Source organism: Cydia fagiglandana, chromosome 11 (genome assembly GCF_963556715.1).
Source record: "Cydia fagiglandana chromosome 11, ilCydFagi1.1, whole genome shotgun sequence".
NCBI classification, from domain to species: Eukaryota; Metazoa; Arthropoda; class Insecta; order Lepidoptera; family Tortricidae; genus Cydia; species Cydia fagiglandana.
Window position 1 is genome coordinate 11,508,044 of NC_085942.1, and position 15,644 is coordinate 11,523,687.

The following is a 15,644-nucleotide window of genomic DNA, read 5'->3' on the forward strand; positions in this document are numbered from 1 at the left end:
CAATAAAAACCAATGCTTTTCATTAGCTTCACGCAATACCATTTTATGATTTTGTCGCATTGTTTATATTGTAGCATGAACACAATTTATAGTCAATAATCTTTACCTATTAAAAAAAACCGACCTTTGAAATGCCATTGAAATTAATTACAACCCTAAGTGCATGTCATATTAATTTCAAAGCCTCGCCATTTAGTTTTGCCATGTCAGTCTGTCCAAGGCTTTGCTCCGTGATCGTTATAGTGCTAGAAAGCTGCAATTTAGCATTGATATATCCATCAATCCAACTAAGTCCCAAAATAAAATTTAAACAAAGTAATGAATAGTACCTAATGATACATTGCGAGCTGAATTAATTTATACTCGTACTTGTGGAAATAAAAGACGTAATTTTTTATAAAATATGAAAATTAATTCATTGACGCCTATACTAACTATACATTTAGAATATGTGGTCTTATTAAAAAATACACGCTGTTACCAACATGTAAGTTTAGTACAGTCAGCATCAAAAGTAGTATATCAGACTATGCGCCAAAATAATCTAACATTCTCTGGTAGTTTACCAAAAAAGATATGCTATGAGATACGAAAAAGTAAAAAAAACCGGGCAAGTGCGAGTCGGACTCGCGCACGAAGGGTTCCGTACCATAATGCAAAAAAAAAACAAAAAACAAAGCAAAAAAAAAACGGTCACCCATCCAAGTACTGACCACTCCCGACGTTGCTTAACTTTGGTCAAAAATCACGTTTGTTGTATGGGAGCCCCATTTAAATCTTTATTTTGTTCTGTTTTTAGTATTTGTTGTTATAGCGGCAACAGAAATACATCATCTGTGAAAATTTCAACTGTCTAGCTATCACGGTTCGTAAGATACAGCCTGGTGACAGACGGACGGACGGACGGACGGACGGACAGCGAAGTCTTAGTAATAGGGTCCCGTTTTACCCTTTGGGTACGGAACCCTAAAAAGTATTTGAGGTGGCAGACGCTTTTGGTGCGTTGTTTCATATGATAATTTTGATGCTGACTGTACCTACTCTAAAACGCTTCAAGGAATACCTATGCTTAAGCAAAAAGATAAGTAAAATAAAAGTAACTGCTTATTTAAACAATGTTAGTCCTCTTTGCTCTTTTCTTTTAATTTCAGACGTTTACATTGAATACCCATAATAAACATCATAGGTATAACTTTTGAGTAATAATAATACGCGTAAAATGGAATACTTGGTAATATCTCTGACGTTGTTACTTTGACTTTCTTTTTACGTGGAAGAAGCGCGACATGAAGATGAATGATGTGATGGCGTAAGTTGAGTAAATTCTGCTCTCGGAGGAAGGAAATAGCATCTGGGAGATTGTGAAGCGTTAAAGGCGTGTACTTAGTTAAACAAAGTTACCGTACGTATCATCACACACTTGCAGGCAGAATTTCATTGTTTGATGTGATAATAAAAGACTGCGCTTGCCGTATTGTTTTAAACTACAATAATTTATATTTTTTTATTCTTAATATGACTAATATAGTTTACCTTCATCTGTTAGAATCTCTAAGTAGGTTACTCTCCACAAAGAAATTAAACCGTTGGGAAGATTAGATTGTACCGAACTGGAGGAGTCTCGAAGTGGTCATCCATTAAAATATTTGTATATAGGTACCAGTTAGCTATATTTAAAATTACAGGTTCAAATAGTTATATAAGTACCAACATCGCATACCTATAAATCCTATAATAATAATACATACTACAACCGTCGAGAACAAACGGCAAAAGCATTTTCTTCGAAACATCTATTACTTTAATATATACATTTGTCAAATGAAAAAATAAAACCGGGCAAGTGCGAGTCGGACTCGCGCACGAAGGGTTCCGTACCACAATGCAAAAAAAAACAAAAATAAGCAAAAAAAAAACGGTCACCCATCCAAGTACTGACCCCTCCCGACGTTGCTTAACTTTGATCAAAAATCACGTTTGTTGTATGGAAGCCCCATTTAAATCTTTATTTTATTCTGTTTTTAGTATTTGTTGTTATAGCGGCAACAGAAATACATCATCTGTGAAAATTTCAACTGTCTAGCTATCACGGTTCGTGAGATACAGCCTGGTGACAGACGGACGGACGGACGGACGGAGGGACGGACGGACGGACAGCGAAGTCTTAGTAATAGGGTCCCGTTTTACCCTTTGGGTGCGGAACCCTAAAAATAGGCATCTTGCGCATGCTTAATCCCTAAAGGTTTTTGCACGTGCACAATATTCAAAAAACACCACAGCACAAAGTAAATTTAGTTCACGTGGAAACGATTTCTAGGCTGTTAGCAGTAGAATTATCCGATTTGCAAATTGGGCGGATTTGGCCCCGCCCGTCCAAGAGCCGTCACTAAAAATTCGACTGAGAGACGTGCGAGGGGTCGACAAGCGAAATTACCTAGTAAATAATACACGTCTAAGGGTTTTAACATCGTGTTCCGCGACACAACGGCTGTTATGAAAATATAGCACGCGATGGATTCAATTTCAGGACAACGTTGGCGTTATTGATTTAAAATAAGTATAAGGAATGTATTTGTCGGTTAATAATCAAACCCATTTTATTCTAAGATATACCTACTAGTAAACAACTACTATTGTCGTTTGACTTTTTGAACAACACTAAAACTCATGTTAATAGTTACCTAGAAGGAACATAAAATAGATCTATATAATTATGGCCGTATCGAAGATGTGTTTATCAATCTAAAGCTTAAGAAGGAAAATGTACCCATATCTTGTAAGCAGTAAACTAAAATGAAAGTACATACCTAAACCCCCTAAGTTGAACAGGAAGTATGTAGGCATTTGGAACGTAGCAACATTTCTTTATGTAATCCACCTAAGTGAAGTATTTAACAAGTAGATAAGCACCTTGTAATTAATTAAACGACACCGGAAAACGACTGCGATTCCTATCCGTGTAAACTCATTTCCCTGTAATGGTCTCCTTGAGATAACCGACAATGTTTAAATTCTATTATACTTACAAGCGGCAGCAAAGTTACAAGTAGGTATAATTAAAATTTTCTCTCAACACCCATCCCACTGATTTTACCTACCTACCCAATAAGGATATTTTCAGGTAAAATCCGAATGAAGATAATCCGAAACATGACGTCAACTTTTAACACAAGTTTCTCGAAGGGCTTACAAGTATAAAGCTTCTAACATTTGAAGTCTGAAAACATTTTAAATATTACCTCCTATTACTTACATGCAAAGAAGTTCCCATACAACTTCAATCTACTGATAAAATAAAATGTGCCCCATACAATCAGTGTCCGTCAAACTTAGCAAATTATCACGACGTGCTGGATCAAGTTAGCCGGAAAATCGCTACCTATACAAATCACAACGCTTGTTTCTTGTACGTAAACAAATATTCAGTTACTGCCTGTTGGCAAAAAAAAACATGCGCAATCAAAAATAAAAATCAATATAGGTAATATAATACTCGTACCTACTTGGCTCAGCACTCTGATTGTTGATGTTTGATTTTTGTATAAAATTGCCTATTTTTTTATTTATGCCATACGATTAAATCTGGGTCTAAAGTTACTGGCACATGGTATAACAAGCTGACTTTAATAATGCCCTATCATACATTTAGGACAAGTTTAGGACGTCTACCAAGGTATATACTTGCCTTCTATGGTCACTTACATGAAGATGAGAAAATTTAGTGTTATGAAAATAGTGAAATTAATCTGTTAATCACATCTAGAAGAAGAATAGCTTGGCTTTTCATTGTGTTACCTATTACTTATTAGCAACAAAAGAAAACTAATTTCACGACACAACTTTCTTAAAACGTCCTACCTACAAAAAACATAGGTAAATGGACAGGTACGTAGTTACCCACGATTATATAATTTTTTACGAAAGTAACAAACGGATTATAGTTCTTGTAGATAATGCAGGGAGGTATATACATACCGGGGATGAAAGTGGTCAGGATTGACTAGTCAGGTGGAACAGGCTTAGCATTCTGGAGCGTATCGATCGGGGACGGCGAATAACTGGCCGCCGTGGAACTACCTGCAACATACCTACCCATACCCACACGGGTTACCCAGTCTACTGGTTATGTTTGTCATTCCGTGGCGCGCTAATGACCAGAGGCGGGGCTACCGCGAAATCAGAAATTCGCAAATTGCGGGGATCTTTCTCTTTTACTCCAATGAAGGCGTAATTAGAGTGACAGAGAAAAATGCCCGCAATTTGCGAACTTCGTTTTTCGCGGTTATAGCCCAGTATACATATACAAGGTGCCCAATAATTAATTGATAACCTTCTAACCACGGACAGGGCACTTTTCTGTCTTTTCACAAGGAACCAAAATTAGAAAAGTGCAATTATCTCGAAAACCACGAAACTTTTACTAGACCTATCCTATAAGTGCATTTTCTGGACTAGCCTAAGGCACAGAATAAATAATAGTACTAGTAGCACTAGGTACAGAAGACTCACTCTCTAACAAAACGCGTCTGTCACGATCAGCACAGATATGGCCGCTAGATGGTGACAGTGCCACGCGCGGCTAAGGCCCCTTTCGCACGGCAGCTTTTTCAACGCGCGTTAAAAAAGCGTTTGAATGACGCAAATGGATAACCATGTATGTATTCACACGAAGGCGGTTTTTAAGCGCGGCGCTTTTTTATCGAGCACTGTTCGATTTTCGGCGTTGAGCGTTGGCGTCAAATAGAGCATACGGAACTCCGTGTATCTGTTCTCATAAGCGTTAAAAAAGCGCCGGCGCTGCTGTCAGTTGGCTGTCAAGTGTCAATTTTTGGTGTCAATCGTCAAGATTATTATTAGTTTCACCATAAAAATGTCAACTTATGCTTACAAATTAGGATTGTTCATTTTTTTTCAAATGTTCTATTTCGAAAACCATTTCGAGATATAAGGTTTTTAAACAGTTTCCGACATTTGCTGCGATATAATAATTGAGGATTGAAGATATTTCAACAAATATCCTTATGACCTTAGTTTGACCTTCTCCTGGGCTGAATGTAAAGTCATTGCATAATAAAAGTTATCGAACCATAGTAAATAAATTCGTCACTCACGTATTGTCAAAGTTATCATTGTCATCGATTGTCATAACAAAATTTTTCAGTTAAACCGCTGCGCTTCTTTGTTACAATTTGATTTATAATTAATAACTAAACAGTAGATTTCATTGCTTAATAATATATCAAAAACCTTGTTCCTATGTGTGGGAATGATTCACAAAAATAATAGTTCGAATCCACGAAGACCTACGACGTGAAAGATGATGCCGTGAATTAAACTTGGAATACCTACCTACTTCACGTGTTACACACAGTATTGCTGTGAGAATCACGTCGATGTAAGTATAAAATTAATATTAATTTACTACAATTAAGTATTTAAAAGCTCACTTTATTGGTAGGGTCGTGATATCTATTTATTTTCTGTGGTAATGTAGCCAGAGTATCTAAAGGCAAACCGTTAAACAGAGATGGTGCCTACTAGAAAGAAGGAATATACAAGAATACATAGCCATACTCAAAATTCAGCCTGAAACTGCTTTAAAAAGATATAATTTCTAATTTCCAGGTACATCTTGCAGTTCAAGCTGCTGATATCATGGTGGACAAGACTTAATAAAGAGTTGTGAATAATAAAACATGTTTTTGTTTACCTACTTTTTTATTAATTTGGGAAATATGTTATATGTTTCCAAAAAAAATAGTAACTTTACATTAAATGTATGTTCTCTTAGCATCTGACAATGATGGCTTCATGTTGACCATCCAGAAGAGAAGTGTATGGTTTGTTATTTACTCTGTTCCCAGGCATTATTTACGGTCGTAAAGTATTACGACGATTAATAATTAATATGACGTTCGTTTCAATACAAAATGCTCAACTTTGTTCTGGGCCCAAGTGCAGTTACATATCTCACAGCTGTATCTAAATAGGAATCACGATGACCTGAAATAATAGGATATAATTAGCAAAATTGGCATGTTCCTAATATAGTAGTATAAGTATGTAGTACAATATCCAAACAATGGTGACAAGCCGGTAGAAAGCACCCACTGGGTGCTAAGCTACCTTTAGCAATGGACGCTTGTAACGATTTTATGAATCCAATCTTCTTACAAATCGAATCAGTTAAAATATATATGATGTAGGTAACTTACATTTGTATTTTTGCTCCCTTGATTTCAGCCAAGTTATGGTTGGAGTTGGATGCTATATGGATACATACTCCAATAAAACTAAGTTATATTATATAACTTAGGCAGATTTCTGGAATCAGCTTTCTCAAATTTATAGCGTAGGTATTTTGAAATTAATGATTCAAAATAAACGAGTTTTCCATTCCAGACGATTGTTATTTATAGAAACACGTGACACTGACATTGTCGACAGGTGACATTACAATCAATTGACAATGACAACTATTTTTTTAATGCTTGTTGTTGCTTGTGCATTATCCTAATCAGCCGACGACATGTAATTTACGAGAAGTCGTATCTCATATTTTCAACAAATTATAAATATTCAACCGAGCCACGAATTACTAAATCATTCAAATTGGTATCTTAAATTAACCTATATTTTCAGAAAATAAAATAAAAATGGGGGTCTAAAAAAAATGAACAATCCTAATTCCTGAAATATTCAAGCTATATTCAAATAATACATCGTAATAGCAAATAAAGTATGGCTTCGCTGAGATGCGTACGTGGCAGTACGACTCACAAGTGATTTTTAAGCGTTCATATGAACACAAATATTGGAAACGGTTAAAAAGCGCCAACGTCGGGTTTTAACGCAACGCTTTTTAAGCTGTCGTGCGAATGGGGCCTAATGGCAAACCCCAAAATTGGGGTCGAACGGATGGACTTTTAGCTACCTACTTATGCCGGCTACACACGTAACTATAAATCGTAGCGATAAAACTGTGCAGTCCGATTTGCACAGTTTTATCTACCGTGTGTATGACAAATCGTAGTCGATTATCGTAACGATTTGTCATACACACGGTAGATAAAACTGCGCCTGCCTAAGGTGCCCTGTCGGTGGTTAATCCATTAATTACTGGCTACCCGGTATATGTCATATTATCTAAAGCCCCCTCCAGACTATGCGCGTGAATCGCGGGCGAAGCCGCGAACGCGAGTGTGGAGTCGATTTCGCTGTCTGCGAAAATCGACGCCACACTCACGTTCGCGGCTTCGCGCCGCAATTCGCGCACGAGTGTGGAGGAGGCTTAACAGTAGAAACTACTAATAAAATCGCAAACTAACGGCTCGTAATTTTTAGTGTTCCGTACAAAACTTTGTTTACGGAACACTTATGGGATCACTTCGGTCTTGCAAATCAGTTTAATACGTTTTTCTCAGAGTCCGTTTGACATAGATACCTAAAATTTGGAACAGTTATAGCAATTACCACCACTCATATTGTAAATAAGTCAAAACTGCTTATTTCGTATTAAAGGGGGAAATTTAGGGGGTTGAGAGGGGTAGGCTGAAACTTTTTTCATTTGTAAGAATCGTGTGGGGTACCATTAGAAAGCTTGCAAAAAATTGAGTCGATGGACTGATTTTGACTTCATTTTAGACTGCAATATAGCTTACAGGCAGCTGACCAGTCAATACCCAACTTAAAGAAGCATGGAGACGGCGGGAAAATTATCAGCTTAACTTTATCTTTATTAGTTTTTCAACTGCAGCTTGACCTTTGGTTGCTTAGGGCTAGCTAACTGATGCTTACACTGGTCAATTCATATTAGGCAGTAATTTTATTGGCATTGAAATTAATGACTTATATTTTTGACACAAAGTTTAATTCTGCTTGCTTATTTTGGGATTGGGATTGGGAGTGGGATATTTAATTTTATCTCAATAGCCTACTATAAGTATGAGAGAGATCTACAAAATACGACCTTATTATATTGCAAATAAGTTTAAATTTCGAACGGGCTTTCCAACCAATGGACTAGGCATCTCAAAATTCTGAAAAATTCAAATTAAGAATTCCGTTCTTGACTGTCGTTGTGTTTTTTTTTTCACAATAGGACACATAGAGTTAGTAAGGCGTATAGAGATAATAAAGTCATTTAATATTTATGAACAGCTTTTCCTCATATATAGATTTTATTGAGAGTATCTGATTCGTCGAAACAATATACACAATATTCCTTTTCATTAAGTACCATTACATTTCTGTATTAATTGTATAATTATAATATCTATTAATTATATTCAGTACTTATGTACCTATATTTTTGAACGGATCGGTGAGCAACAAGATTCAGGGCTATAACCGCGAAAATAGAAGTTCGCAAATTGCGAGCATTTTTCTCTGTCACTCTAATTACGCCTTCATTGGAGTAAAAGAGAAAGATCCCCGCAAATTGCGAATTTCGGTTTTCGCGGTAGCCCCTCAGTCCTGTTACGAGAAAATAATTTTGGAAGACATTAATAGTATATGACAGTTAAAAATCACAGTTTTTAGAAACAAAGGTAAAATTGACGAAATATTTAAAGTAAGCCGATCTTGTTTTTAGCAGTTCTAAATAATATTAAAGTCTATATATATGGCATAGAAGTCATAAAACTAGAAACAAAATCAAATTAAAAAAAAAAATGAGTTCTAAATTCAAATTGAAGGAGTATACATTTAAGGTATTATAGGCCAAGCACGCACCACGATTTTAATTTTTGCGACACGATTTTAGAATCGCGCTGTAATATATCGCAGAAAATTCACTGCGCGCACTGCGATGAAAAAGTCGACGATTTGTTCATTCTCAACATGGATTTCGTACCAGTCGCTTGTCATGAAACGTGTCTTTAATATGCGATTGCTGTATGACTTTGAGCATTTATAACACAAAGGTGATCCCCGTCTATTTCCATAATTAAATGGTCAACATCTAGCGTCTCATTTTGAGACTCCATTGGAGATGCAGGTGCCGAGATGTTGGGGTTTGGAGAGCGAAATGCCGACTGAGGTCCGGCCGGGGTGCGATTTTATTATCATAGTGCGCGCGGGGCCATACAACTCCGCATGCTGCAATTCACTTTGCGACAATCGCGTCGCGAACAATCGCGGAAAAATGTGTCAAATCACAATTTTAAAATCGCAGCGATTTTTTTGTCGCATATGCGCGCACTAACATATAAACACATACGTTGCATTTCTGCGACAAAATTATCGCAGGACAAAAAATCGTGGTGCGCGCTTGGCCTTACTCTAAATTATTATAATACATCAAGCATTCGCGAGATGCTCGACTTCGGTATTCAAACACAAAGCAATAGTACAAGAATCTAACTAAATGCAAAGGCCGAAGGAGCGATTCGAAGATCCGAAGCGTCCGACAGACGCGCGCCTCCCGTAACTTTTCCAAGTATTTTTAAGTACAAGTGTCTAAGTCGCAAGATCCAAAGGCTGAAGTCGCATTAGGCCGAAAGCCCGAAGCATCCAGGAGGTCAGTTCTAAACACAGGTAATTAACACAAGTGTCTAAATGCGACGGCCGGAGGCCGAGCTCCGCGTAGGGCCGAAGTCAGTGGTTAAACACAGAACTGACAGCCTGGACGCTTCGGGCCTTCGGCCCTACGCGGAGCTCGGCCTTCGGCCTTCGCATTTAGATACTTATACTATTGTTCTGTGTTTAAGTACTAACATCCTGGACGCTTCGGGCCTTCGGCCCTACGCGGAGCTCGGCCTTCGGCTTTCGCATTTAGACACTTGTACTATTGTTCTGTGTTAAAGCACTGACATCCTGGACGCTTCGGGCCTTCGGGCTACACGGAGGTCGGCCTTTGGCCTTCACATTTAGACACTTGTACTATTGCTCTGTGCTAAAGCGATGACATTTTGCTAAAGCTCGGCCTTCGGCCTTCGCACTCAGACACTTTGTACTATTGTTCTGTGTGTGTAGTTGAATACGGTATCCTAAAAACAGGCAAACAACCTCTGTAAAATGTAACGATGCGAGCGGTACGGCTACCATCAGTTTGGCATTGACATAAACGCTACCGTGGGCGTGAACGTAATTTACTTTCTATGCATCTCGCTCGTACTGACATATTAGTGCGAAAGAGATATACCTATAGGAAGTAAATTACGTTCACGATATCGTTTATGTCAATTCCAAACTGATGGTAGCCGTACGGAACACTAAATGCCTCGAGCTATCTCGGGCTTGGCCAAATTATTTTATGTTGTTATTAGGATCGCTATACCGTATTCAAATTTTCAGCTTCTAACATTGAGGTACATATTATTCTATGTTTCAACTTCAAGAGCAACGAAACTAGAAAGTTTGCTATACCACTTGCCCGCTACTTGCGAACTGCGGTTTTCGCGGCACGCGGCAGGCCTTCTGTTCCCCTCTGTCATCTTTAAAAACTGATAGCAAAGTTGCATTTTATTCACATGTGAGGCAAAATAATCAAATGCAAATTTTGAGTTGTTTTCTTATATTGCCTGGGAGAAATGGCAGAATTGACTTTTAAACTACCGCATCGCACCGCGACCTTGGCACGCCGCACCCATAAGTGAGAACGAGAAAGAAATATCTCTTTCTTGCTCTCATTTATGGGTGCGGCGCAATGTGACCTTGGTGCAGTGCGGTAGTGTGTTACGGCTATTACAGTTATTCGGTATCTTTTACTTCGCACAAAATTGCTTTTCAATACATAAGTAGAATCTCACATAAATACCTAGGTACTTACGTCTATCACAATTATCACTTTAATATTGTTAGGTACCTACATTTCATTGTATTACAAGTACATGTCCAATCAGTAAAAAGTGAATATTGTTCAATGTTCGATTTGTCTTGCAAATAAATTCAAGAATTTTAAAGTTACTATACATTATTAAAGTGTTAACACCCAGAAAGAGATATCTGTTTCTCGCTCTCACATGAGTGCGACGCGCCAAGGTCGCGTACGGTGCGATAGTGTGTTACGGCCTTTATACTCTATTTTGACTTGACGTTTAACTTTTTTTTATTTTACTGACAACACTAGTATTCTATCTAATGAATCTATTTGATGAATTTATTTTTTTATGATGATTTAATATGGCAAATTAACCGATTACTAGAAATTTTTGAATACAATAAAATTATAAATAGATATTTTTTAGTTAACATGTCGCGATATTCGGCGCGCGCTGGTGGCGCTGTAATCGCGCATGCGTAGTACACTCGTGCAATATCAATGGCCTCTGTGACCAGAGACAATATTCGTACTCTGGCAAATTCTGCTTTTCGTTTGTAGGTTATGTTTAGTGGTGAATTGTCAAATTTAGTGTTAAATATTTTCTTGGAAATCTTATAGATATGGAGTGGACTAAACCCGAACGTTTTACTTATTAGTAATCGTGAGATTTTGATCCCTAGTGAACTGGATATGAAATTGTAATCGTTTCGTCATAATGGCTGTGTGGATTGCCGTGTCGCTTGACATTGAGATGTGAATCCGAAAGTTAATACGCATTTTTCGATAGGAAAGCTATTATCGTTGTGAGCGTACAATAGTTCTTATGCATCACGAATGATACCAGTACACAACTCTGAGTACACCAATTATATCAAGATGACGTCGAGTCAACTGTCCGTTATTAAACTTTACAATACCGTAGTAGATGACGTTATAGCCGGAGTGCGCGACTGTTTCTTAGATGACGGTGTGGATGAGCAAGTGCTGCAGGAGTTAAAACAGTTATGGAAGACCAAATTGACTGACAGTGGCGCGTTGGACCCGCCTCCATTGGAACCGGCGATGCCACCGCCACCAGTGTTACAAAATTTTCAAAAAGCAAATGGGAGCAATGCGATACAAAAACGTATTCCGGATGCGCATATGGCGCAGAGCTCGAGCCATCAAAGTTCAGGCGCAGAGCATGGAGCACCAGGCCCCAACTTGGCCGGCACACATCCTCACGTTTTAGACCCCAGCAATAAAGTTCCAGTGCAATTGACGCTTCCGGCGCAGCCTGGTGTCCCCGGATCGCAACCACGTTCTTTTACTATTCAAATTCCAGCCTCTGCTCTAAATGGTAACAAGCTTCATCAGGTATTGACTGGGCCCATAATCAATGCTACAATTAGTTTACCTCAGCCACTAGCTGCAACTCTTCTTCAGCAACATATTAATTCTGCTCTAGCAGCGCAACAAAATGAGTTTGATGGTGGAGGGGGAGGCAGGAGTGGTGCAGCCCCATTTTCCCTTGATGGTGCACTGGATTCTTCAGATGATGAAGGCTCAAATGGAGGTGAGGGCTCAGATGATGCAGCAGGGGATGATGATGATGATGAGGAATCCGGAGAAGAGCCAGCAGAGGAGGAGGAGGAGGAGCGGGATGAGGATGGTGGTGCTGAAGAGGAGCCCCTCAACTCGGGCGACGATGTGTCTGATGAAGAGCCAGGCGACATGTTTGATACAGATAATGTTGTTGTATGTCAGTATGACAAAATTACTCGCAGCCGCAACAAGTGGAAGTTTTACTTAAAAGACGGGATTATGAATTTAGCTGGTAAAGATTATGTCTTTCAAAAAGCCAACGGAGACGCGGAGTGGTGAGATTTCTCTTACCTAAAATACAAGTTGTGTGTATTTTAATGTGTAAGGTGTCTCATGACTAGAATAATTCTTACCAAATGAAAATGTTTAATGGCAAGTGGTGATCTATAGTATATAAAATTATATCTCATGAGGTTAATAGTGCGCATTTTGGCTTTTATCAGGGATGGTTATGATGGTTGGCCAGGTTACTCATTTATTACCCATTTAGATCATTATAATAATTTCTGCCTAAATGTTATTTGCCAAGAGAAAATATTTTAAATACCTACATAATCTTTTCAATATTTAGTCACAATGTTATTGTTTTATGATTCACTCACAACAGTCATTTGGTATAAATTTATTTTAATTTTAAAGAAAGTGTTATGATAGAATTTTATTTGCTAAAATGCAAAGTCCGGAAATTAATAATTTGAGATTCGTAATTCAGGGTATTGGTTGAAGAAAAATTAATAAGAATATCCTTACACACAGGATATTTAATTATAATAATTTTATTTTGCTATATTAGCTTCACTAATTAACCCTTTACCACATACAAAGCCAAATATGGCAGATATGTTATTCAAATCTTCTTCTTCCCCGTGTTGTCCCGGCATTTTGCCACGGCTCATGGGAGCCTGGGGCCTGCTTGACAACTAATCCTAAGAATTGGCGTAGGCACTAGTTTTCCCAAAGCGACTGCCTTCTGACCTTCCAACCCATAGGGTAAACAAGGCCTTATTGGGATTACATTGGATATGATTTTCAACTCTATTGACAGCTATTAAAGTTCAAATTCAAACAAATATTTTTTATTACATGCAGTAATCCCTAGTAATATTTTGAGACTTGAGCTTTGTTTTCTTATCACCATGTGTAACCAGAATATCCCGATCACTCTTGTGCCATAACAAAAGTATTTAAGAGCTGAATTTATAAATAAATATAAATAATGTAATACTGCATAATTTAGTGAAGCTAACTGGCATTCAAGAAAAACAAACTATTTTTATTACAAGCTACTTGCGGTGGTTAACAAGCTACACCGACCTAATGTGTGATATTTCCAAATTTTCAACTGGTACATATATAATTCCTTATGTTTAAATCATTTTTTTTTGCAATAATGTGACTAGCAAAGATAGCACAAGAAACAATGTGACACATGTGACTTGGAAGAAAGACTGCTCTGATTGATTCATCTCACATGTCCAATGTCCCAATCTGAATTGTTAACCTTACTGCTTCGATATTCGGGGCATGGACAGATTGGACAGTGAATGTGTCAATACAAATATGAAGGAAAAAGTAGTTTATCACATGCGCAACATGGGTTGTAGTGTTCCTTGTACTAGCTGTGCAGCGCTGCAGCGCAGTACAAAATGTCAGACTACTGGTTTTAATATTTGTAGATATCTCATTCCATTGTGTGACCACAATTATACATAGTTAAAAAAAGTTAAATTAGTATATTTCCTTTGCGAACAAACCCAAATATCTGTATACATCCTTGGCATATGAATTTATTATACAAAGTAGACCCTGAGCCTACTAAAGAATGTAAAAATTACTGCATTTCACAAAAGGAAATTTGTTTACTGTAAGTAACTAAAATGTACATTTTTATGGGTTCCATTGTTATTAGGTGATATGTTTCTGTAATTAGAGATTCTTCAGAACATCTTCAATTAAACCTAAGTAAATATAATTAATCTTATGTACTTTAAATTTAATCTCTATTGGGATATTACAGTTTTGTTTATTTTGGTCTAACAAATCTACTAATTTATCAAAAACATCAGAATGTTTGCTTTGCATAAACTTTTTGTCTATTATGTAACTAAGTACACATATTGAGTTTACTTTTAAAACTGAGTAATTGTCTGGTTTTTAAGGGTGTGTCTTGTGTCAAAACATACATGAATTCATGATCTGAACGTTTAGAGATTTGTCTGAATTATTTCATGAACCGTAGACTTTCAGGTCATGTATTCATGAGTGTGCAAGATCCCTTAATATTTGTGTTATCTGTGGAATGGCAAACAATCTAAGATTCTAATTTCGATTTCCACAGTAAGGCTTGAGGCATGTTTAATAAGCTCCAAGTTACAATTTTACGGATGAAAACTAGTGATCCAAAAGACTCGAGTCCTGTTAGCTCTTTTTTTAGGGCTCGCCTCATCTCTTGACGCCCAAAAGGCTAAAACCCTATTTTACTAATTAAACAAAAGAGATGAGGCGAGCCCTAAAAAAAGGCTCACAGGGCTCGAGTCTTGGATCACTAATGAAAACCGGTGATTAACACGCGCTTGACCAATGGAGTCAAGCCATTTGAACAGTGTTGCGGTTTCAGACTTATAAAATTGTAAGTTTTAGCTTCATAAAATGGGGTCCAGATTCGATATCTACAAACAAATTATTACATAAAATTAAGGAGTGTAAAAAAACCCTTTAGTTTTTTAGTTTATATTGTGATATGATCAATAGTATCTAATTTTATTGTTAATTTAATAGGTGGGTTAAACAATAGGTACCTATTTCGGAAGGTGTTCTTTGTAAGTATGTGTTGTTCTGTTCAAATTTTGTAGATAAAATAATGCATCAACTTAGTTCTCATTTAAGTTTCTTACGGTTTGTGATGATTGAAATTTTGGACGAAATTGTAATTATAATAAAAATATGTTACATTACTCCTCTCTTATTTATTTAAAATATTCTAGAAGGTCTGAGACCTCCATCACAATTTAGTAGGTGCCCGAATAGTTTGCCATAAGGTATATTCGAGTAATTACGAATGTCGAAAACTGTTGGATAATTCCAAAAACGGACTCTTATTATGATGGAATTTTGGGTCATTTTCATCTAATTTTCGGAATTACTATTCCACCTTACTATTTGCTTCATAATGAATAGCTTTGTAACGTTACGTAATCGGACTATAGTTAGAACTCGCAACCGGTCATAAACCTGAATCTAAACATAAGACCTTAAAAATAATTTAATATGTTAATAATTACCTACTATTCATATA

The 15,644-nt window shown here is 37.2% G+C and overlaps 1 protein-coding gene across 1 annotated transcript; it reads left to right on the forward strand.

Moving 5' to 3' along the window:
* Positions 1–11,267: 11,267 nt before the first annotated feature.
* LOC134668956 (transcription initiation factor IIA subunit 1) lies at positions 11,268–15,303 on the forward strand. Its single transcript, XM_063526465.1, has one exon. It carries the CDS (start codon positions 11,600–11,602, stop codon positions 12,626–12,628), a length of 1,029 nt encoding a protein of 342 aa, XP_063382535.1. The 5' UTR covers positions 11,268–11,599; the 3' UTR covers positions 12,629–15,303.
* The last annotated feature ends 341 nt before the right edge of the window (positions 15,304–15,644 follow it).